General features: G+C 31.6%; 3 protein-coding genes and 1 long non-coding RNA gene across 5 annotated transcripts; 1 reads left to right on the top strand and 3 right to left on the bottom strand.

The window, feature by feature from the left end:
• Window positions 1-1,213: 1,213 nt before the first annotated feature.
• On the bottom strand, window positions 1,214-24,969 carry LOC143239609 (uncharacterized). 2 transcript variants are annotated; one of them, XM_076480878.1, is made up of 6 exons: window positions 24,952-24,969; window positions 2,682-2,710; window positions 2,309-2,484; window positions 1,939-2,121; window positions 1,685-1,831; window positions 1,214-1,433 (listed from the first exon to the last, which is right to left on the bottom strand). In XM_076480878.1, the coding sequence occupies exons 2-6, from the start codon at window positions 2,688-2,690 to the stop codon at window positions 1,229-1,231; spliced, it is 720 nt and encodes a 239-aa protein (XP_076336993.1). In that variant the 5' UTR covers window positions 2,691-2,710; window positions 24,952-24,969; the 3' UTR covers window positions 1,214-1,228. The 2 variants fall into 2 exon arrangements, with proteins under 2 accessions (XP_076336993.1, XP_076336992.1); XM_076480877.1 differs by lacking the exon at window positions 24,952-24,969 and having other exon boundaries at window positions 2,682-2,838.
• On the top strand, window positions 6,716-20,612 carry LOC143236428 (tektin-B1-like). Its single transcript, XM_076474690.1, has 6 exons — window positions 6,716-6,904; window positions 7,891-8,133; window positions 9,274-9,488; window positions 10,325-10,547; window positions 10,837-11,060; window positions 20,202-20,612. Exons 1-6 carry the CDS (start codon window positions 6,716-6,718, stop codon window positions 20,290-20,292), a joined length of 1,185 nt encoding a protein of 394 aa, XP_076330805.1. The 3' UTR covers window positions 20,293-20,612.
• Window positions 23,463-24,323, bottom strand: LOC143239277 (uncharacterized). Its single transcript, XR_013021099.1, has 3 exons — window positions 24,153-24,323; window positions 23,898-24,043; window positions 23,463-23,649 (listed from the first exon to the last, which is right to left on the bottom strand). It is a non-coding gene; the product is annotated as an uncharacterized LOC143239277 (long non-coding RNA).
• LOC143236427 (uncharacterized) lies at window positions 24,240-25,074 on the bottom strand. The gene is made up of 4 exons (XM_076474689.1): window positions 24,928-25,074; window positions 24,556-24,731; window positions 24,329-24,368; window positions 24,240-24,248 (listed from the first exon to the last, which is right to left on the bottom strand). The coding sequence occupies exons 1-4, from the start codon at window positions 25,045-25,047 to the stop codon at window positions 24,240-24,242; spliced, it is 345 nt and encodes a 114-aa protein (XP_076330804.1). The 5' UTR covers window positions 25,048-25,074.
• Between the last annotated feature and the right edge of the window lie 338 nt (window positions 25,075-25,412).

The raw sequence follows: 25,412 nt of genomic DNA, 5'->3' as shown, positions 1-25,412 counted from the left end.
AAGAGACTTCTACCATTTCTTCACTTTGTTTATAAAACGAAAGTGCCAATATCGAACTCGTTTCTTATCTGAAAGCTGTTTTTCTTGGGGGTTCGGGTCTAATCACTTACATCCTTTAACTTTCTTTGCCCCTTAACAATCTTTAGGAACAGATGAGTAAGATTATTTTCTTCCAATGACATCCACGCTATTTGTATCAGTTTTTATGTATACAATAACTTTCTTCCGTTAATATTAGGACCATTCTAAGCCTACAATTAAAAATTAGCTTCTTATAGTATTTACACGTTTATAAATATTAAAGTAACGTATATTACTACTTATAGTATTACTTTTCATAAGATTCTTCTGGTGAATTTTAGATTCACATAAAGGAAGCTTGTGAAAACACTTCGTAAAGAAATAAAGCGTGGTATTGATAAAAGTAACGGAATTTACCTCACTGACTGTTAACACGTGATCGATATATTAACAAAAACGTACAATTTATGTGCAGAGTTTTACTCCACAGAAGAATTACAGTTACTGATCAAACTTTACAATTCGATTATTTTTTTGTTGTAGTATAATACATTGTAATTAAATGCGTGTAGGAATAACTTCAGTATAACAAACCGACACTACATTCTTCACAGGAAGAACGTAAATTCAGAAACTAATATATTAATTGGAATCTGGAGTAATGTAAATCATTTTACATGTCCAGTATTTTAAATTTTGCGCAAAATAAATACTTACAATAATAAAAACGAATTAAGAGAAAACCGGGTAATCTCCTTTAGTCTTTTCTAGGTGCTTGAATTATACACTAAACATACTTTGGGTTAGTTTTGTTACATTACATAGATATGCAACACTTCTCCCCGCCCCCAACATAACGGTACTGTTAAGTTCTTTTTTATGTAGAAAGTCAGCCTTTAAAACACCTCCGAACGATCATATATATAGCGGAAACAATACTGAATTTTGGTAACTGCTATTTGAAAGTCGTACAATGAAAGCAGAGAAAGTCCTCCTTTGATTCCGGCTCAAACTTGGTACGACCGCTCTTTAAGATTAAAGATAATAATCGAATTTTAGATAACCCTCTTTCATAAAAACCACCACGATACAAAACACACCCAATTTTTTTTCACCTCAACACATTTAGCCTTTTCATTTTAATTAAAATAATTTATTCCATGTATTTACAAAACAAAATAAAGCTAAAATACATAAAGCGATAGTATCAATTTCTCGATCTTTCATCCAGTTTCATATAGTCTGGTACAGTTCCTTGATGATAGAGAGCAGTAGGTTCGCATCGGCAGCCGCTCTCAACGAACACAAAGTCTTCGCGACATAATGAACTACGCCGGCGTGGGAGGACAAGAACCGAGATTGGCAAGAACTCTTGAACACAGTTTCCTACGAGGATGTTGCAGCTTTTGTACCTAAAAAAGGTAGCAGAGTTTGTACACGAGTTAATAGGAAATATTTTATATTGTTTCATTATTCTAATGAAGAATAGTTTAATCTTATGACGCGAATAAGAAACAACAGTTAAAGAAACTGACAATTCCTTTCAGCAATGTTCAGCGATAACGTTTCAGCGTATTTACAATAAATATTAGCTTCAGTTGTGGATTAAGCAAAAAGGTTGTACATAAATTGCTATTAAAAAACGAAAAGAGACAACACTTACAGACACTTCCGAAAAAAGACTGGTTGAATAAAGGTTGGAAAAATCTGGATTATATGAACTTTGTCACCGGTTAAAGCAGATTTTCCAACTGTGGGAAAAGCTACGCCCGAGGAAGTGTCACAGCATGACGCTATATGGCCCCAACAACTAAAAAGACAATTTTACCTATTACAGTAAGATAATTGGAAAGAAAGGTGTTACAATGCTTTACTTTATGCACTCATTCAAGGCTTTATATCTGGAAAATGGGTTACCTTTCACAGGAAGAGTCTGCTGATGGTGTTTTCATCTTGGTCTTTCCACCTTCATGGTGGTATGGGTGAAGGACTGTCAAGAGTTTATCAATATCCCTGAACGAGTCTTTTTGAGTAGTCCACGACAATATTGATGGTAAACGTGTCACACTGAAGATACCCGGAACAGAGCTGTACCCCCCTCTACGAAGATGTAGAGAGTAAAGTTAATAATAAATCAATGGAACCTATTATATACCACTTACTGTAGAGGTGTACAACTACGGAAAAACGTCGTTCGTTAACTATTTAAACAAGGTCGTTGTGAAGACAATAAAGAATTTCGAAAGGAAGTATTTTTTCTGTGAAATAAAATAAATTTCAAACTTACGTCGAGTGAGATAAAGGCTCATGAACTTTCCCACCATGATCCGAACAAGACCGGGTATTATAGAAATCCTCTCCAACATTTTCTAATGTAATATTTTTTGAAGTACTTAAACATGGTGGAAGTAACGTCAGATGACTAACTTGGAGGAGGGGAATCAGGAACACAGTAACACACAACTACAATAAAATATAGCACATCACACAACCTGATACCACATTTTAATAAGTGATAATTTATTCGAAATGTTATTGGTAGCAGTACTGAAAGTTAACAGACTATTCACAAAATTTATTTCCTAAACATTTACAAGCCTTAAAAAAACGAACAAATAAAACTAAATAAACGCGTGTCACTAACCGTTAAGTATACTTACCCACACCATTGTTGTTGTTTGTTGTTGTTTTTTTAAATAGTTCTGCGAGAGAAATCTAAAAAAAATCCACGTTTCCTATAGCACTACAACTCCACTTCAAACTCCTAAGCATATTTTTAAAAAATGAACCTTATATAAAGCCCTCAATAACTATTGGTGAGAGTTACGGTAGAAGAAGACTTTATTTGATTGGTTGATGCTTTAATTACGGATCGTTTCATTTTTGATTGAAGGGTTAAACACATTTAATTTGTCGTATGTCTAACCAAATTTATAACTTTTTTTCATTAATTTCTACCACATCTACGAGTTGTTTCATTTATAGCAGAAGAAAGTTTGTTTCTCAAAGGCCAAACTGAATTAATTGAATTGCGTCCACAAGTCCACTACCATCTTCAAAAATAAGAGAAGAAGGAAGAAAGGTTTGTTTTTCTACATTTAGAAATTATAATTAAATTAATTTCTATATTTATAATTTCACTGACTCATAGAAAATATTTTCAGCTGTTACTGGCAGATCTGTCTAAATGTTTCAAGATGACGAAAAGCAGAAAAAAACTTATACAAACAGAGCTAATTGTTTGTTTTAGAACAAAACCCTATCAAGCTATGTACGAGTACCGTGTTTATTACAGGGAATCGAACTAAGCGAATTTTAGCGTTGCAAGTCCTTAAAAGTATCGCTGTTCTAACCAGACACAAGTAGGAAGAATGGACGTGTAAGTAGTTTTCACATAAATAAAAAGGCTGGGAAGTAAGAAAATAGGAAGAAAGGTAGTAAGGTATATAAAGATGTAGTTAATAAATTACTTGAGGAAGAAGGGTGGAGAGCAAGAAGGTGGTAAGAAGTTTACACAACTACGAATACTGGGCGGTACGTAAACTGATACGAAGTTAGAATTTGATAAAAGCCTTATAACCCGAGCGCTTTCAAATGATGGACAACTGTTCTTCAACCTTCATGTTTTTTTAGCGTCATGATTGATTTTTTTTATCTAATGTTTAAACATACCAGTGTTTAACACCAGCCAAACATTCTATGACAACGTAACTTAACAGTCAAATCCTCGTATGAAGAAAACAAACACAAAACTTAATCACATGTCACACGCAGGTTACACTATAATGCAATACATACCTGTAACAATTAACTTTCTATAATTTTTTTCAGTTTTTTTGTTTTTGACTACACAATATGTTAGTATCTCAGTATACCTAAACACTGTTCTATCCTTTATTTTAGACTGTGCAAAAGTGGTAGGACAAAATCGAAATCAAATTTTAGGCTACTTTAAAAACAGTTGAAGGTAATTTACAACTGAAACATCGACATTTTACTAATATTCATATTTAATGCAAGAGAACTGGACGGAGGGTGCTTGAGTTCAGCAAACAGTTAATTGTTTGTGTGTCCCTCTTTTAGTTTAATAATTGCAAACTGTCTTTCAGTCATTGTTGCAACATGTTTAATTAAAGTGCCCTATGGGATTTTACTCCAAATGATTAATACTTTCCTATGAAGTTTTTTGCAAGAAACGTTTGACTTTTCAATTTTTTAATCTATCAAATCCCAGATCTACTCAGTTGAATTGAGACTAGGGTGCTGTGGAGTCCATTGCATCGTTTGAATCACTCTAGCCGTTTCTATCTTGGTTAAATAATTTCTGTGTAGATTGGATAAGTGTTTTGGGTCATTGTTTCCTTGGTGATAAAATATTTTATTAATAATACGTAAACTACTAGGGAAAACATGACGGATCAGTTTCTGTTGGGACTTTCACTGGTCCGTTACTTCATCTATTTTGTAAATATATTCTGTAGTCTCAGTAGTAAAACACCCCAAAGCCATTACACTGACTCCCTCATGCTTCTTGGTAAGTGCTATGTATTGAAGTGAGTATCTTTCTTCAACTGGACGTACAACCTACGATTTTATCCAAAATTTTCAAATTTGTACTCATCCGTCCATAACACACATTTCCAATCAAAGCAGTTCATTTTTTGTACTTCTTAGAAAATTTCAGTCTCTTATTCATATTTGGAGATCGAAGTAAAATTGTTTTTTTCTTTAACTGCTACACGATGTGACATTATATTTTCGTTGTGTCTTCTTGATACTGTAGATGTAGACACTTTTCTATCATTTCCTCAATGGTCGTTTATCTCATGTTTGAGATCAGTAGCAGTCTTCCTTCTGTCTTGAAGGCTGTACAAACAAAGATACTTGACATCAGTATAATTGAATTTAGGTGTTACTCCTCTTCCTTTCCTATTTTCAAATTAACCTGTCTCGGTTTCACGATCTAAGGTGTATTTGACAGTGTTTGGAGAGCATTTCAAGTCTGCACCAATTTGTCGGAGAGTTTAACCAACGTTACGTAAAGCGTTTATGTTGACCCTCTGCTCAACTGACAACTGTTTACGCATTTTGGGCTGTGGTATGACAAAAAACACAATGCATAGAGTTTAACACTGTTTTTATCAAAGTTTATTTGTGAAGAGCTCTTATATTAATTTATTCCAGCATATACCAGTCCTATATGTTAGCTTCTTTCTATATAGTTTAGACATTGCATGAGGTACCATGATACTTACTTACGACCCTAAATTTAATTATTATATTCATTCAAACAGAACCATTATAACATGTCTTTGGGACAACTATAAGGGAATTCTAAAAATGATAAGTATTCTTATTCTGCTTATTCAATATCTAACAGGGATCACTAAATCATTACCACAGTGCTAAAATTACGTTCTGCAATGGCATGGAAGTATTAGTCTCATAAAGTGGAAATAATGACAAAATATTCTATTCTTCTAACACTGTTGCATAATACTGTGTTGTTAAACACTTTTCATGTTCTGGTTATTTTTATTACATTCTCGCTGACACGTACATGTTCACAGCACCGCTATTCTGTCACTTGTGTTATTGCTGATACATATGTTTTCAGGCTTACCATTGAGTCATTGGGAAGTGGGGTTAGGCCAAAAAATGTTTAATGGATTTTTTTGTAAACCAATTTGATAAAACTTTTATATATATAAATATTATATGGTTTAAGAATTAAGTCATTCCTGGTGTACAATTTTACATTTGATATAACTAAAGTGAGTACTTGTAAGATCCAGTTTTGTTTTGTTTTGTTTTTTCTTTTTGTAAATGTTACATTTTCTGGTTGGTTTGGTTTGGTGTTTGGAATTTCGCACACAGCTACTCGAGAACTATCTGTGCTAGCCGTCCCTAATTTTGCAGTGTAAGACTAGAGGGAAGGCAGCTAGTCATCACCACCCACCGCCAACTCTTGGGCTACTCTTTTACCAACGAATAGTGGGATTGACCGTCACATTATAACGCCTCCACGGCTGGGAGGGCGAGCATGTTTGGCGCGACGCGGGCGCGAACCCGTGACCCTCCGATTACGAGTCGCACGCCTTACGCGCTATGCCATGCCAGGCCCTGTTACATTCTCTGAAAATTAATACGGTTATGTTTCACTTTATCATTAAAAATTTATATACTGTTACCTATTAAGAAAAACATTATATTTGTGTAGTTCATAGTAATTTTGTTACTGGATAAGATTGTATAATTGCTTGAAATAAATTCACACTGAACTTTTAACTTTAAAAAATCTTAAAACTCATGTAGGTTTGTGTACATTTCTGTTATAGTTGTTATTCTACTTTTTGAACGCAAGAGAGCAGTTACAGAGAGCTTGGAGAGTCCGTTGCTAGGATACAGTTGTAACAACTGACATATTGAAACTAAGCAATTTATAACTTATCAACAGAACTTAAATATAAATATGAGTTAAGTTTTTAAGGATTATTGTTTTGTAAATATAGTGCAGTATCGTTGCTTCCTTTGCAGCATAAGCCATAACGATATATTCTTTAGGGTACTTAAATGTTATTGTTAAGCATAAGACTAATAGATTTATTATGACTGGTACACATTTATTTCCAAGTTAGAATAAGCGTGTAATTCAAGCCTTTTTACCACAAATGTGGAAGGTTAACATATTTATATGATACTGGCGTGTAATAAATATGTTCTACGAAAACAGGTGGACCACCATTCACCAGCAGAATGGACAGCTAACAATGATTCTATAGCATTGGCAACAAAACAAGTAATTTCATCATCGCATAATCTAAGGACACAAAGTCATTACCAACGAAATGAATCTAAAAATAGGATTTTATGGAAAAACCAGGTGAATTTAAGCTAGTATTGCTAAAAATATTTGTAAAAACGTAAAGCATTAGGTTGAGTGAAATTAATAATACGAAATTTAAATTCTGAATTACAATTGGATTGTCTGTGATACAGTAATAATAAAGAATATTTTTATGTATTGTAAATGGTCCTCTTAGGGTATATTCATAACCAAAGTGTGTAAATATAAAAAGAAAATCATAATTATGTTATGTATAAATGGCTTGTGCTTTAGATTAGTTGTATATTTTTTCTAATAAACTGCTAACTGTACTTGACTTATAGAACTTCTGTAATAATTGTAGTGGCCAGGATTCAGTCAAGAGACTGTTGGACTATACGCTTGTCTGAGGTTTCCTTTATTATGAGTTCAATCACTTTGTTTCAGTGATCTCAAGAGGGTTATCTAAGATTTGTCGACTTGCATAGTAGATTGTCTAGATGTGCTATCAATTAAGTGGAATTAGTTTCTTTTATTTATCTGTCTTGTATGTAGTTCATGTCATTCTGTTATTAATATTTCTTTCTATTGGATGATATTTTACTCTGACATGATTGGTGTTACACAGTCTTGATATGGTTTATAGTCCTCACTTTTAGGTTTTGTTGGTTTATCCAATATATTGGAGTTATACATTCATATAAGAACTGTGTTTTTGCTTTGCATTAATAAGTTTAGGGTGTTTTGATCTGTACTAAGTAGCTATGGTAATCTTACAGGCCATTAACCATGATTAAAACTGGTAACTGATTGCCATGACTTTACTGTAAGTAGTAAATTAAACCATATAAGGTTCCTAACTTTTATGTTGTTAACTTAATTAGGTAAAAATAATCTAATTTGTACTCTTTTACATTTTCAGAAATTTATGGCATTACTTAAACTTAATCTCTCTGCTGTGATATAAAACATCAGTAAATAAATAACTTCCAGTTTTTAACATCATAATACAAATGTATTCACCATATAATCTTTTTTCAAAGGAAACAAATCTAGCTCTGTCAGAACGTGTGCTGGACATCAAACTATGGCATAAAACATTAGAAGAAACTTTGAAAACTATAGAAGAAGAAATTTCTGCTCTGTTGGAAACTAAAACTGCTTTAGAAAGTGCTTTAATGAATAAAGTTCCTCTGTTGGAAGCAACAAAGATGTGTTTGATGTTGAAAGACAGGAGGACTAATGTTGATGTAGTGGAAGATGATCAGTACCACCAAATGAAGAAGGTTTGTCATTTAAAGTACTAAGCTGGCTGATAAGATTGATTAGTTTGAAGTCTGCCTGAAAAAGCATATGATTTAGAATGTAAAGTTTGTTTCTCTGCTCACTTTCACTCTTTCATAGTGAAAATTTAATTAAGGCCTTCCAGTAATTCTAGTATCTATAACTACTTCATGTACATGATATGTCATAACATGAGCTCGCGTCATAACCTAGTGAAAAGAATATTTTTCAACTATAATTGTCTCAACAAGGTTTGGTTTACATATTGCACAAAGCTACTTGAAGGCTGTGCTAGCTGTTCCTAATTTAGCAGTGTAAGACTAGAGGAAAGGCAGCTAGTCATCACCACCCACTTTCAACTCTTTTACCAATGAATAGTTGGATTGACCATCACATTATAACACCCCCCACAGCTGAAAGGGTGAGCATGTTTGATGTGACGGAGACTTGAATTCACGACCCTCAGATTATGAGTCGAATGTCTTAACCACCTGGCTATGCCAAGCCATCTCAACTAGGTGGATGATAAAAAAATTACTTCCTCTCTCTACTTTCACAACCAAACAAACCACCCTACTTTAATGAATGTCAGTTTTAGTTAGTACCATACATTTCACATGTCATTTGGTTTTATTTTTTAAATATGTTAGTCTTTACATATGTTTCATGTCTATTATTTAGTTAAGGTTTTCTAAATATTACTACGGACATGCTTTCCTGATAATTATTTAATATTATATTAGTCAGTCATTAAAAATAATATTACTATTATATATTGATAAAGTTACTTGATTGATAAAATGCAGGTTTTTTAACTCATATTTTCTTTTTTGTATACTAACAAATAATACATTTCACAACTTTAAAATATGTAATCACTCCAAAATATCTTTTAAATTTATGGAGATAAGGAAAACTGTAACCTTAATAGAGTATAACTTGTTTTCATTTTTGGTTAGGAAAAGTATATTATTCATACATTGTCTATGTGAAGAATTATTTTTTTGAAAGTATGTGCTATACATATTGATGGCTTAACACATCAACTTACCATCTTGTTTATCCATTATAAAACTGTAGGTCAGTAAAAATATCTAGTGAATAGTTTAATTTATTTATATCAACAAACTTTTTATTTTTAGGAAATAAAACTTTTAGAGAACATTTCTCAAAAGCTACAACAAAAAAGTAAGTCTGTTTGGGAACATCTGTGTCGACTAAAACATACCAGAGATCACTTGAAGGCTGATATTGTGGACAAATTATCAGCTCATAATATTGAAACTTATCAACTGGATTTACACACAAAATCTGCAGGCATCACCCTTAAGCCTTTTCCTGTGGAGGTTCCAGTGAGGTAAACACATTTAAGATATTTTGATGTTATCTTTTATAAAGTGTGAGAAACTAAGGTAAACTTTTTATTTTGTGTGTTGTTTTGTTTTGTTTTTTCCTACAGAGATGTAAAAGGGTCTATCTGGTCCTACCCATCCATAATTTTTAACTGGCAGATTGGAAGGAAGGCAGAGAACCAACAGCACTCACCATCAACTCTTGAGCTACTCCTGTCAGAACTCAAATTGTATCTTTGTTTTTCTGTTCATTAATTCATTTATTGTTAAGAACAATAAAGTTAGGGTAAAAACTATTGGTCTGTTTCACAGAACAATCTCTTGACCTGGTTGTTAGGATATTAAATTCACAATCTGCAAGTTGATGAATAGAAATGTGATGGTGAATCCCAAACTCATTGGCAAGGAATAGACCAAAAGTTGACTATCTGCCTTCTTACTAGCCTATTGCTTCAAACTTAAGGGTGGCTAGCACTGACAGCTGTTGAAAAACTTTCTCAAAATTACAGAAAAAACTGTAGCTATATATCAGCAGGCCCAGTAATTTGATTATATTTCTTCTGCTTGTAAGCATTTCTGTCCCAATAATCATCCTTGGTTAATATCTGCTTAAATTCCAAGGTGATACACAGAGTTGACCACACTGTGTACCTGGTTGTTATTGTACATTTTATAATATTGATAATGCTATTTTAATAAACAAATATTCCAAGAACCTCACATAAACCAGTTATATGATTTTTCTAATTTTTTTATTAAATATGGAAAATAAGTAATGTAATGAAACTAATATTTAATTTTGATTGAGTATAGGTTTATGTATGTGATATGTATTTTCTAGCACAGTAACACCTGAGCAGTGGCATGGATTTAGCCAATCCAACAAAACTAGTGCTGAGAATGAGATGGAGTCAGCACGCTATCTCTGTTTGGATGCTTTAGCTCTTATAAGAGATACAGAAAATCAAACTTCCAGTCAGAGAGAAGCAACAGCATTTGCTATACGAAAACGAATACACGAATTGAAGCAAACGAGAGATATGTTAGTTGTTCAGCAAGAAAATGTAAGTCTGATAGTAAAACCTGAATGGAGCTGAATCAAGTTACTGTTATTTTAACTTCTTCAATTAAGTAGTTGTTTTATAGTACTGTAAAACATCAAACATGTTTCTGGAAATTTTTCTTTTCCTGAGAAACCAGGTGAAAATATTAAACTGTTAAATTGTAAAACTGTTAATTAGGTAGTATTATTGAAATATCAAGGAGAAAGTATTGCCTTGTTAAAAATGCTAATATTAGGTAGTATTTGAGTAACTAAACATACATAATATGAAATGTAATGTTGGTTAACAGTTAGAAAGGGAAATTGCAAGAGGAAGAAATGAAGTACAGGAGCTTGAAAAGAGTCTTCAAGATACTGCTGGGCCAATGAAAGTGGTTCAAACTAGACTGGAAAACAGAAAGTGGCGCCCTCAAATGGAACTATGTGGAGATACACCACAAACATCACTTCACCAAGAATTTATGCATCTTCGAGATGTCCAGTCTGCTCTCCAACAGAAATTACAAGAAGCAAGGTTAGGATGACTTTGATGTTGTAGCAATGGTTTGCAAAGTGAAAGTACTGAAGTAGCTTCACTTGATAAATACCCATGGCCTTTCTGGTATTAAAACTTCAGTTGTGAGACAACTATAATGCATCAAGGAATAATCAAATATAACCTATCTAAAAGCCAGTGTGTGTGTGTGTGTGTGTGTCATGTTACACTTGATTTCTTTAAATAGTAGTAGTTATAAAAGTTATAAATACTTTTATATAGACAGAGCAATTCAATTACTGTCTGCCATTACAATTTTAGTGATGGGGGTGTGAAGAGGTTGTGCTGTGAAACTTTACAAGTGTAGTGAATGTTTATAAAATAAGCCTAAAGACAGTGTGAGATCACCTCACCTAGAACCAAGTGTATAAAACTTATTTTGAAAGTAAAATATCGATTCAGTTTTATACTTAAAAAAATGTTTCTGAATGAAGTTATTTTTTATTATATCACCAACGTTTATAATAAAAACAAACCACTTTAATGAAAGACCCATGGTCTTCTATATATATATTGTATTGTTAAGTAACATTGTATAAAAACCCTTCTTTCTACAGAGTGTTACCAACACACACTGACTTTTCTATGTATTGTTAATTTAACTGATTTTATCAATAATTATTGTATGAATACAGCACAAGTTCATTTCATGAATGATCTTAATTTTGATTAGCTTACAAAAGAATTTACTAATCTTTGGCTGCCTGGGCTGCTTTTTTCTGCCTCTTCCTCGGTTAAACTATATTCCAGTTTAGTATAAACACTAGAAATATTAAAACAATAGTTATTACAGCTTTAAAAGAAAATTGAAGAACAAGATCAAAGATAAAGATATTTTATAACTACAGAGTAAAAGCCACACTGAAAAAACACCAACATGTGGAGTTTGTACAAGAAAAATAAACAAGAAAACTGTTGTGAAGTAAGTAAGAGAAATAAAAAGGAAGAACTGGCCAAGTGAAAAATACAAAAAACGTAAAAATTAACAAATTAAAAGTGGATAAATAATTAAATAGTTCAACAAAAGAGACATATCTTTTGAAGAAGCCTAGTCAGAAAATAAACATGAATATAAATTATGAGTAAATGGGAAGATTGTCATAACTTTTGGAGGATTCTGAAAAATCTGTGATAACTATTGGAATACTATAGTCATAAACTAAAGAAGTAAATTTAGGAAAAAAATAAAACGGTTTTAGTAGTTAGAAAAACCTAATCAAAAACTAAACAAGTAAACTGAAGAAATAGAGAAATACAGTCCTCGTCTAAACAAAATGAGGAAAACAGTCTTAGCCGTTGGAGATAACGTGCCACAATAAAACAGGGAAACATTCCTAGATGAAGGAAAACCCTAGTCAAAGACTAAACAAATAGAAAAACGAGAAAGGCAGTTCTAGTGTTTCAAAGGGGCTAGTATTCTTACATTAATGTTTTAGTTTCATTGATTTTGTGCTTTTCCAATCCACTTATTTTTTGTTACATTCATTTATTTTTGTGTATTGTGCTTGAGAGGTTTGACTATTGCTTTAAGGTTAAAACTAAAATCAATATTAAAATATGTTTGTTAACTTGGTGGAAATGGTAAAGCCACATACATAAATAATTAACTGTCCCTCTAGGATAACAAATTTAGCTTTTTACTACTAGGTGCAATTTTGTGGTCATCTGAAAGGTCTTTAATGTCCTCATTTTGAAACTTAGACATTATCCATGTGGCTTGTCTGATGATAATTAGCTGGCTTGTAAAGAATGGTTTGTTTTTAATTCATGAATGATTTTGATAACTTATAATGAATTTCCATTATAGTTAAAAATTGGCAAAGTTGGTCATGTTTTCAAAATGCTTTATCAATTTCAGATCATCTCTCAATAGGCTTCAGTATCAACTACATCAAGTTGCAAGTGATATTGAACTGAAAGAGAGTACCTTGGAAATAGAAAACCAATGTTCAAAACTCACTCTTATCCGAGGCTGGATCCTTATCTCACGCAGCTGTCTTGGATTTCAAAGGACAAGCCTTTTCTCCAGACAGTCATGGATGACACTCCTGTCTCAGACGCTTATATTTTACCTATTGCTGAAACTGAAAATCAAGTTGAGAAACATCAATTCGAACCACTGAGTGAAAAGATAACCTCAAAAACCACAACTGGTATAACGACTGAACCTCTATGTGAAGAAGAGCTTCTGGTGGATTAGAAACATCTTAATGGTATGTTGTTCAGTTCCCATTGCTGTTAGCCCTAAACTTTTAAAATATGTACTAAAGAAAGACATTAGTGAAGAAATATTTTTACATTATTTTTCTATAAAGTCATATTTTAACAAAATGGTCAAGAAACAGTTCATTAATCAAACTAGAAACATTCTGTCTTAAGTATCGTAAGGAAAAACTATGACAGCAATACTGAGGTTGCAGATGTTTCAACTTTTATGATATTCATTACATTTTGATATAATACATTTGACTTGTAACATTTCTCTAAACATTCATTTTATTTACTTTAAGTAAGCAGATGGTTTTAAACTTTCGTATGTTTATCAACTTATGTTAGGACAAGCTTTCATTAGATATATGTACTTCAGGTAAATTTTTACAAATTAACTATATATTACTGAGTTTCTTAGACATCTTCGCTTGATTGATAAATATTAACTTTCCTTGATGAATGACATTTTTATGTTTATTATATTTTTTAAAAGTTTATCTACTGGAGATTTATTCAGTATATTGGTATTACTCCTCGATAGGAAATTTGTTGAATGTAAGAGATATTAGAACAAACAACAACATTTAATATGTTGAAAGATTTGAGCACCTTGACACTAAAGTTAGAAAAAAAAACGATTTCTATTTTCCAGTTCACAATAAATAACTTTATTTCAGTTTCATCAGTTATATTTGTGACCCTGATGGAAATATAATCATAAAACATTACCTGAAATAAAAGTTGTTGTTGTTTTTAATTATTTATAGAGTAAGATATGTTTTATTTATTTCTGAAACCTTTGTTATTAGCAAGTTTAAGTAGTGTTTAACGTAAACCACTGACTTCAGAATCACTTAAGGTCACTTCTTATATTGTATAATTTCTAACAATATTTTGAATAAACAAATTAAATAAAATTTAATAAATAAAAGAAAGAATGTTGACTGTTTGTTTAAATAAGGATATTACTTTAATATATTAGTAGTTAACTTTTAATTTGAAAACTTTAACAGATATAACTATAATATGAAACTTAAGCAAATATATATATATACATTTGCATGTTTATGTGGTAGGAAAATTCATGAAACTGTTTAGTTAGATCGCATAGTTTATTTATGTGGTTATAGATGTTTGTATACACATTGTATTTTAGTTATGTATACTGACATTGTTAGACTGTGTCTATTTTCAATACTAAACATACATTTAACACTTTTATAAACTTTATTTTATTTCTTCAATAAATCAACAAAAGCTGTAAGTTTAAAAACATTCAGCTTATTATCTTAAATAACAATTATATAATTACTGTAATTTGTGTGGGTTTTGTGCAGTTTCTGTTACTCTTCAGATCACAACACTAACTCAACATCCTCAGTGTCAAATAAATGTCCAAGAAAATAATAAATATTTGACTAAGTCAAAAGACCACAACAATACAAACAATTTCTCACACAGTCTACTGTGAGCATTTCCATCTGTAAGACACACAAATACATTGAAACTAATCACAGTGTTTTAAAGTGACCTTGATTCTAGTGCATCTGGTGTTTTATGTCCTCAAATTCATTTTCTTATGATTACACATTTAAAGTTTCCCTTAACAAATGTGTCTATAGCCTTCTGTATATACAAGTTACAATTAATGCATATGTATTGTAAGTGAGAATATCAAATATAATTATACCTGTACATATGCAAAATGTTTCATATCCACTCATAAAATTAACTCAATTTTGTTTCTATGATTCCCATCTTTAAATATTGTAAACCAACTAGTTTTAAACCAGTGCTTCATGATATGATATAGGCCTTAACTATGTCTGTCAAGCATGGGAAGGCTCATGAAGTATTACTGAGTTTACCACTAGAAGTGACCCAGTATCTTCTGTTATACAGTAGTTATGTGTTCTTTACATCTAGTACACAGTATTATCTGTTACACAGCAGTTATATATATTGTTTAATCTATTAAAGAGTATGTGTCACTTGATAGTTATATATTAGCATGTAGTAAACAGTATTATTTGTTATACAGTAGTTATACGTTGTTGTCATCTGGTAAAGAGTATTGTTTGTTATATATCGCTGTCATCTAGTAAACAGTATTATTGATATGTAAATATTCAGTAAATATAACATTTTTTTGTATTTCTGAAAGGCTTAATAATTACATGACGGTTTCATAACAGGAAAGTTTGTTTATAATACAAATAACAATTAGTGAGAAATATTTTTTCTTCTTTATGATAAGACTGGTAATACACATATCTCCTCAAATTAAATTGTGGGCAATGTTGCAATTGTACATAATGTATATATCATCAAATGAATGTAAACAAAACAAAATATAATCTATGTAAGAGTAGACCATTGTAAATAATTTAACTATTGTCATACAAATAACAGTAATATGAGACAAAAGGGAAAATAAGCCATTATAAATAACCTAAGTATTAATAAAACTGTCAGACATCCCTTGACCCAGGTCTTGTGAAAGCCACTTGTTTAACAGTTTGTGCATCTTTATACATCTGATACTTCAGTATTCTATATGTTCACTTGAGCTGTGACATTACATAAATAACACAGTATTTGAAACATTTACCTCAACTATCAGACCAAATAAACACTACAGTATTTCAAACATTCACCTGAGTAAAAGATCACATAAACAATACAGTATTCAGAATTTTCAGTCTTAAATTTTGTTTAGGTTAGATGGTAAAAGCAATATTAATTTGAAAACTAAACGTATTTAGTTAAAGTTAGCATTTTACCATTACCTTAAAGATTAGTTACTCTCTTAGTCAACATTACCCCTTCACTTGCATGATATCTTTATGGTCCCTTGCTAGTTAGAACTCTATTGTTCTATGTATACTGGTATGTAGGGGAGATGTATCAGATTTTAAGCTTGCATGCTTGGTATCATTATCTTACTGGAATATTATTTTATGGCCAACAGGTATTTCTTCTGAAGAAATGATGTGATGGATATAAATACACTTGTACCTTCAACAGTTAGGATGCCATCATTGTTGTGTACATTTTCATTATCACTGGCCGAGGTATAGCACATACTTTTGTTATTCATCAAGAAGCTACACTATAAACGTTGTACATTGACTGTTTTACAAGTTTCCTCTTTGTACTTGAAAAATGTATTGACTGTATTTTGTATAGCAGGGTTTCCCAAAGTTTTTCAACACAAGACCCTGAGAACATTATGACCATGGTCAGCACCCCACCTAACAAACCTCTAGATACAAAGTATCATAATAGTATTCTGTGTAGTGGTTGAAGCCCCCTGTTTGAGAATCCTGTTGCAAGGTATATTACTGATTCCTAGGAAGAGATTTAACTCACAATTATACCTAATTATATTTATATGTTTTTATTTGTGAGATTAGCAGTACTTATGAAATGTTTTCACCTAAATGTTGAGTGTAAAGATACAACAGTCAGGGTTAATGATATATAAAAAACATTAGAATGCTTATTAGACATTCACAATTATATATTCAGAGGAACCTCAAACTCTATATGCTTTGATGGAGTGGAGATATAAATGAAAGTCTTATTTTCATAAGTTCCCTAGTTATCAAGTTTTATAATTACATTTGTAATTGTATGTTACCAATATATTACTTTATTTATACAATATTATAGATAAACGGAGTATAAGGCCAGTGTCATATAAATGCCCAATAACACATGCATTGTATTTTTAAATACATTGAAATCAGTTGGTTCCTACATCCAAACTTATAACCCTGTGAGGACTATTTGTTATTAAAGTTTAGTTAAACCTCCTCAACATGGTCCTTCCTTTTACATTTTCTGAGTGATATTAAGCAGTCACACCAAGATGAAAGCAAATAACAAACAGAAATACTGAACTGAAAAATGAGGTTTTTTATGTTCATCCTCCTTGATATTTTCGATTTTCAGCATCTAGTTTTAACGCCTTTTTGCTGTTCTCAACAAAAACCTAAAAGTAAAGGAAAAGATGTCTGTGAATTCCACTTATGGTTCATAAAACCTTTATGTAGTTCATTAGCTCTTTACAAAATGTACAACACATTTAAATATTAATGCAATTCTTCACTTACCATTAGACTTCGACTCATATAAAAAGGTTTATTTATTCCATCGTTCCTCTCACAGTCTTTACAGAAGCACAGAAACAGCGTGTCGACAGCCATCTTTAATATATAATGAGAGAAAACTTGGGTCATAATGAATATAAAAATATTATATCAATGTAGTAGTCTTAGCTGTTAAAAAGTGCCTAACCCTATAGATCAGTTAGTAGAGCACTTGCCTTGAGAGGGAGAGGTTTCAGGTTCAAATTCAAAACAAGGAAATACATTGTGAAAATAAATTTTAAATGCCACATTAATACACAACTAGGAAAGAAATATATTAGAGTTATTTAAACATTCTAGAGGGCTAGCACTTAGGGTTAGTTGGTAGAACACCTACATGATGTACAAAAGTTAGATGATGAAATACATATTGTAAAAAAAACAATAAAATTCATTGGCATCCAATATGGAGCCACTCTAAGGATGAACTTTGTGAGATGGTAAGTTTAAGTTGTTACTAGCAATTAATTTCTTTTAACTCAGTTGTGAATTTCTTTGATATGTGAGAGGTCCAAGCTTCAATTCATAGATGAAGAAATAGTCATAGATGTAGCTTTACAAGAACTAATACTGTGTGTTGTTTTAAACTCATAAGAATCTTCACATGACACATAAAGCATTTAACACCAATAGTTTTTTTAATGTATTGTTGGCAAGTCTCCACTACTCAACTCGACAAACTAAACAGTAACATTTTTTAGTAATTTATCTCAGATGTCAAACTCCTTCCAAGTCTACACTGTCTAATGGGTTTTCCTACTCACAAGAATTATTATTCTTTTATTATAAAGGTTCATTTGTTAATCTAATATATGTACCTAAATCTTCTAACTTTGCTCAACCTTTTCTGATACTTTATTGGGTTTAAAGCTGGAAATATCACACTACCACTAAAGATACTTGACCAACTGAGAAAACATGGCATTCTAATAATTATAAGTAGGAACACAAGAAAAGTGTAGTTAATTAGTTGTGCTCAGTATCAGGTTGCTTGTTTAGTAAATATCTTGCTTTAAAAACAACTAAGAAGTTTTAACCTATGTGATTATATTACAAAGATTTTTTAGTATCCAATTAGAATTAGTGCATTAATTTATATCAAAGAATACGATATTCAGTTAAATGAGCTAACTAAAGTCTTATGATGAACATTAAATTAATTTATTTAGAGTTTCTACATCTCCTTACCTCATACACTCCAAAAAAAAAATGAGACACAAGAAAAGCAAAAATACAAGCAATGGTAACAGGAATCCACTTGTAATTAACTATATGTATCTATATGTAAAAATAGTTATTGTAAAATCAGTTACATTATCAGCTTTATTAACCTCACTCAGTAAATTACCTTACACTCTGAAAGAACGTTAAATTTACTCATATTTATAATCAATAATTTATGGCCAATAAACTACTGATTACAAAAAGCTGAATCCAGAAGGCACTTCTTACCAATTTCAATAAATGCATTTCAGTTCAAAAATACCAAGAACTTGTCAAAACGCCAGAGATAAAAACTGCAGCACCTTAAGAGGGTGGTGCACCATGTTGGGTGGTCTTTTATTCTGAAAATGATAATTACAGCAATAAAGTGAAAACATTCTGTAAACATTATTAAAAACACATTTTTAATTCGTGATAGTTAAAAAAAGAACAGTACTTTTGGTGAACCAATTTCAAATGAACCCTAGTGTATTTGAAAGATGGATATGACTTCCTTTACCCTAGACAGAAGAAGAGCCCATATATATTGAAAGTGTTAGGGTTTCAACAAGTTTCTCTGAATCTGAATGCTTAAGGTTGAGAATATTAATAAGTATAACAATATTTGGATAGCAACACAGAGAACTGAAAACAAATTTATTAGAAATATTGAAATCAACACCAAAGTTTCAGTTCCTAAAGAAAGAAGAGTCTGACATAGCCTGATCATTAGGATGCTTGACTCTCAGTACACAAATAACCCATCACCAAACATATTTGCTCTTTAGCCATGGGAGCAATATAATGTGACAATAAACTCCACTATTTGTTGATAGAGAAGAGCACTAGAGTTGGCAGTGGGTGATGTTGACTAGTTGGTTTCCCCCAATAGTAGAAGCAGTTAGTGCAAATAGTCTTAAAGTAACTTTTCACATAATTCAACAATCAAATAAATCTGTACAAGAAGAGTCCCTACTTTAAAAGTACTTGACCTTTGGGGTCAGTTTCTACATAAGTAACAATTCTGATGAGTTTAAAGATTATATACAATAAAACAAAGTCACACATATCAAAAAAACGAGAATCTTGATGACCTAATGACTTTCCAAAAGTTTAACTTCCTTATTCTTGGAGCAAATTAACCATTAAAAAACAAAGAATATAGCCCCAATTTTTCATTTTTAGACACATGAGAGCTTCATTAAAATGCAGCATAAATTTAATTTGATACATGTATTAATACCTAGACTTACTTACTACTGGTACTATACATTTGATAGCAAAATTCACATAAACATCCTTATTCAAGGGCTATTCAAGAAATTGTTTTTTTAATCACATTTAAAAACTTTAAAAACATGGTACTCAGTTTATGTGTAAATATATAAATTTCTGAGTTAAATATGATTAGTGATTATATTAAGCCATTTTCAGTTACTGTATATTAAGGGTGAAACAACTCACAGAAATCACTGTCAACTGAGCTTATTTAATTACAATCAAAGAATTTTATTGTCAGAAAAACCTGTAATTATACTTACTTCTGTTTCAGCTTGTTGAATATGGCACGGATGACCTTAAGCAGTACCACAAGAAATGAGCCTAAAGCAACTGAACCTAGATGGTATCGTACCAAATTGTAGAAACTTGTGGTAATTGGTGTACCAAGTTTAGATTTGTCCCTAAAAATAAAAAAAGACATATATACTAATTCATTAAATTATGCTACAGTTTTTGTTTTAAGAAAAACTATTTGTATTTATAAACAGTATTTAATGCTACATGCTGGTACAAAAATATGGTCTTGATGACGAGAAATCCACTTGAAATAAAAATGTATCTCAGAATGGCTGGTATGGGTATTAACACTTTTATTAATAACGAAAGAACAATGTTTCGACTTTCCTAGGTCATCTTCAGATTAAGAAAGAGAAAGTTTGAATGTGTTCATTCAACGTACCCATTTGTACTGTCGTCCCTAAGACGTGTCTGTCAGTGGTCGATTCAAACTCTCTTTTCTTAACCTGAAGATGACCATAGGAAGGTCAAAGCATTGTTCTCTCCTTATCAATTAAAGCATTAATACCCATATCAGCTGTTCTCAGAAACAAAATATAGTCTGCCTTTGCCCTTATTAGTAATAATAAAAACAACCATTAAGAAACATTTAGTTTTTGGTTAAAGAAACAAATGTATTATAACGTTTTATGTTACTTCATCCAAGGCCATTTGTGCTCACTAACTTCATATGTTTAGTAACTATTCCTGAAGAGAAGTTTTAATTTTAATTCTGTCGTTATACTACACATAGAAAATTATTCATCTTTATTCTGCAGCAAAACAAAAGTTGTTTGTTTTCTTGAAAGTAATTAAAAATTGTGAAAAATGAATTGTAAGAAAAAAATTCTTAATTTGACATAAAGAGATAAAAGACAACAAAACAGGATTATTTTCAGCTGAGAATTTCTAAGCATTTCTATTATCGCACTGAGAACAAGTTATATTAAAAACAGTGAAAAAGAAACCAAAGTTTATTAATTAACTAGATTTTCAGTTTGTCTTTAGTATTAACATTAATAAACGAACCTTGTTAAAAACCAGGAGGCCACAGCACCTGCTATAACAACGTGCTGACAAGCAATGATGAACTGTGTAAACCAGAACAATGCAAAAAGATGGTACCACTTCATTAGCTATAGAAGAAACGTGCATATACTGCTGTTACTGTTCCATTACTATCATATACATTAATAATACATAGGCTCAAGTATAACTGAAACATATTTGAAATATAAAACACACTTGGAAATAGATGCCAGTAAACTGCCCTGATAAATAAAATACACTATTTGAAATACTAGAAAATAGTCTTGAATAACTGTTGGTTACTAAACATAGGATGGTTAATTTATTTTAGAACATTACTGACAAGACAGGTTATTATTATCCACTGTCATCCCTCTCTCAACGAATCTTCCAATGGTCAGAGATCAAAAAGTACGTCACGACATTTGTAACCTCATTCAAAATCTTATTGAGTTACCATTTCATGAATGTATGTCAATAAGTCTGGTATCAAAGTGTAAATTATAATTAAAATTTTAGAATATACATTAGGTAATTTAAAGGTAGGTATTAAAAACTTAAATATCGCCCGATATGTTGAGTGCAGTATTGGTTCCAATTAGATCTTTGTCATTCTAAATACCAATTTCGTAATTTTTTATGCCTTTAAAACTCAAATTACGACTTGGACAAACTAAAATATAAAATAAGAACCTCTTTTTTTTTTTTCTGAGGAATCACTATATTTAGCGAATCAAATACAGTGCCCTTTCTGTAAATATTTGTTTACGTACACCTACTTTGCTTCCTGACGCGAGTATAACCAATCTAAAGTTCAGCATTACTCAGACTCGTGAAGTTACAAAACTCGGTTGGAAAATGTAAGTAAAAAAATATTTTTTTGAAAAACAGTATTTTTAGACCTAAACACAGATAAGCCTGATAAATTACAATGGAATTCTGCGATATTGATACAGTAATTTATAATGTTTTATTATTTCATCATTTACATTTAAAACCTACAAAATTAATTCTATTTTACATTCTCCACGTGAGAATGCAAGCTGTTTTTCTTGTGGATTCAGGTATAATCCCTTACATCCTTTAACTTTCTTTGCCCCTTAACAATCTTTAGGAACAGATGAGTAAGATTATTTTCTTCCAATGACATCCACGCTATTTGTATCAGTTTTTATGTATACAATAACTTTCTTCCGTTAATATTCGGACCATTCTAAACCTACAATTAACAATTAGCTTCTTTTAGTATTTACACGTTTATAAATATTAAAGTAACGTATATTACTACTTATAGCATTACTTTTCATAAGATTCTTCTGGTGAATTTTAGATTCACATAAAGGAAGCTTGTGAAAACACTTCGTAAAGAAATAAAGCGTGGTATTGATAAAAGTAACGGAATTTACCTCACTGACTGTTAACACGTGATCGATGTATTAACAAAAACGTACAATTTATGTGCAGAGTTTTACTCCACAGAAGAAATACAGTTACTGATCAAACTTACAATTCGATTATTTTTTGTTGTAGTATAATACGTTATTGTAATTCAATGCGTGTAGGAATAACTTCAGTATAACAAACCGACACTACATTCTTCACAGGACGAACGTAAAGTCAGAAACTAATATATTAATTGGAATCTGGAGTAATGTAAATCATTTTACATGTCCAGTATTTTAAATTTTGCGCAAAATAAATACTTACAATAATAAAAACGAATTAAGAGAAAACCGGGTAATCTCCTTTAGTCTTTTCTAGGTGCTTGAATTATACACTAAACATACTTTGGGTTAGTTTTGTTACATTACATAGATATGCAACACTTCTCCCCGACCCCAACATAACGGTACTGTTAAGTTCTTTTTTTATGTAGAAGGTCAGCCTTTAAAACACCTCCGAACGATCATATATATATATATATATCGGAAACAATACTGAATTTTGGTAAATGCTATTTGAAAGTCGTACAATGAAAGCAGAGAAAGTCCTCCTTTGATTCCGGCTCAAACTAGGTACGACCGCTCTTTAAGATTAAAGATAATCGAATTTTAGATAACCCTCTTTCATAAAAACCACCACGATACAAAACACACCCAATTTTTTTTCACCTCAACACATTTAGCCTTTTCATTTTAATTAAAATAAAAATTTATTCCATGTAGTATTTACAAAACAAAATAAAGCTAAAATACATAAAGCGATAGTATCAATTTCTCGATCTTTCATCCAGTTTCAGATAGTCTGGTACAGTTCCTTGATGATAGAGAGCAGTAGGTTCGCATCGGCAGCCGCTCTCAACGAACACAAAGTCTTCGCGACATAATGAACTACGCCGGCGTGGGAGGACAAGAACCGAGATTGGCAAGAACTCTTGAACACAGTTTCCTACGAGGATGTTGCAGCTTTTGTACCTAAAAAAGGTAGCAGAGTTTGTACACGAGTTATAGGAAATATTTTATATTGTTTCATTATTCTAATGAAGAATAGTTTAATCTTATGACACGAATAAGAAACAAGAGTTAAAGAAACTGACAATTCCTTTCAGCAATGTTCAGCGATAACGTTTCAGCGTATTTACAATAAATATTAGCTTCAGTTGTGGATTAAGCAAAAGGTTGTACATAAATTGCTATTAAAAACGAAAAGAGACAACACTTACAGACACTTCCGAAAAAGACTGGTTGAATAAAGGTTGGAAAAATCTGGATTATATGAACTTTGTCACCGGTTAAAGCAGATTTTCCAACTGTGGGAAAAGCTACGCCCGAGGAAGTGTCACAGCATGACGCTATATGGCCCCAACAACTAAAAAGACAAAATTTTACCTATTACAGCAAGATAATTGGAAAGAAAGGTGTTACAATGCTTTACTTTATGCACTCATTCAAGGCTTTATATCTGGAAAATGGGTTACCTTTCACAGGAAGAGTCTGCTGATGGTGTTTTCATCTTGGTCTTTCCACCTTCATGGTGGTATGGGTGAAGGACTGTCAAGAGTTTATCAATATCCCTGAACGAGTCTTTTTGAGTAGTCCACGACAATATTGATGGTAAACGTGTCACACTGAAGATACCGGAACAGAGCTGTACCCCCCCCGAAGATGTAGAGAGTAAAGAGCTGTACCCCCCTCTACGAAGATGTAGAGAGTAAAGTTAATAATAAATCAATGGAACCTATTATATACCACTTACTGTAGAGGTGTACAACTACGGAAAAACGTCGTTCGTTAACTATTTAAACAAGGTCGTTGTGAAGACAATAAAGAATTTCAAAAGGAAGTATTTTTGCTGTGAAATAAAATAAATTTCAAACTTACGTCGAGTGAGATAAAGGCTCATGAACTTTCCCACCATGATCCGAACAAGACCGGGTATTATAGAAATCCTCTCCAACATTTTCTAATGTAATATTTTTTGAAGTACTTAAACATGGTGGAAGTAACGTCAGATGACTAACTTGGAGGAGGGGAATCAGGAACACAGTAACACACAACTACAATAAAATATAGCACATCACACAACCTGATACCACATTTTAATAAGTGAAAATTCATTCGAAATGTTATTGGTAGCAGTACTGAAAGTTAACAGACTATTCACAAAATTTATTTCCTAAACATTTACAAGCCTTAAAAAACGAACAAATAAAACTAAATAAACGCGTGTCACTAACCGTTAAGTATACTTACCCACACCATTGTTGTTTTGTTGTTGTTGTTGTTGTTGTTTTTTAAATAGTTCTGCGAGAGAAATCTAAAAAAATCCACGTTTCCTATAGCACTACAACTCCACTTCAAACTCCTAAGCATATTTTTAAAAATGAACCTTATATAAAGCCCTCAATAACTATTGGTGAGAGTTACGGTAGAAGAAGACTTTATTTGATTGGTTGATGCTTTAATTACGGATCGTTTCATTTTTGATTGAAGGGGTAAACACATTTAATTTGTCGTATGTCTAACCAAATTTATAACTTTTTTTCATTAATTTCTACCACATCTACGAGTTGTTTCATTTATAGCAGAAGAAAGTTTGTTTCTCAAAGGCCAAACTGAATTAATTGAATTGCGTCCACAAGTCCACCACCATCTTCAAAAAATAAGAGAAGAAGGAAGAAAGGTTTGTTTTTCTACATTTAGAAATTATAATTAAATTAATTTCTATATTTATAATT

The sequence above is a fragment of the Tachypleus tridentatus genome, chromosome 13 (assembly GCF_004210375.1).
Source record: "Tachypleus tridentatus isolate NWPU-2018 chromosome 13, ASM421037v1, whole genome shotgun sequence".
In the NCBI taxonomy this organism is placed as follows: domain Eukaryota; kingdom Metazoa; phylum Arthropoda; class Merostomata; order Xiphosura; family Limulidae; genus Tachypleus; species Tachypleus tridentatus.
This window is presented reverse-complemented; position numbering and strand designations above follow the sequence as displayed.

Excerpts from the sequence above, each read along its gene's own strand:
- LOC143239609 (XM_076480878.1), bottom strand. Across the intron at positions 2,122-2,308 it reads GAGCCTTTATCTCACTCGAC|AGGGGGGTACAGCTCTGTTC; the intron begins GTAAGTTTGAAA and ends ACATCTTCGTAG. Across the intron at positions 1,832-1,938 it reads GCAGACTCTTCCTGTGAAAG|TTGTTGGGGCCATATAGCGT; the intron begins GTAACCCATTTT and ends TTGTCTTTTTAG.
- LOC143236428 (XM_076474690.1), top strand. The coding sequence starts at position 6,716 with ATGATACTGGCGTGTAATAAATATGTTCTACGAAAACAGGTGGACCAC. Across the intron at positions 9,489-10,324 it reads CCTGTGGAGGTTCCAGTGAG|CACAGTAACACCTGAGCAGT; the intron begins GTAAACACATTT and ends TGTATTTTCTAG. Across the intron at positions 10,548-10,836 it reads TAGTTGTTCAGCAAGAAAAT|TTAGAAAGGGAAATTGCAAG; the intron begins GTAAGTCTGATA and ends GTTGGTTAACAG.
- LOC143236427 (XM_076474689.1), bottom strand. The coding sequence starts at position 25,047 with ATGCTTAGGAGTTTGAAGTGGAGTTGTAGTGCTATAGGAAACGTGGAT. Across the intron at positions 24,732-24,927 it reads ACAAAACAACAATGGTGTGG|TTGTGTGTTACTGTGTTCCT; the intron begins GTAAGTATACTT and ends ATTTTATTGTAG. Across the intron at positions 24,369-24,555 it reads GAGCCTTTATCTCACTCGAC|AGGGGGGTACAGCTCTTTAC; the intron begins GTAAGTTTGAAA and ends ACATCTTCGTAG.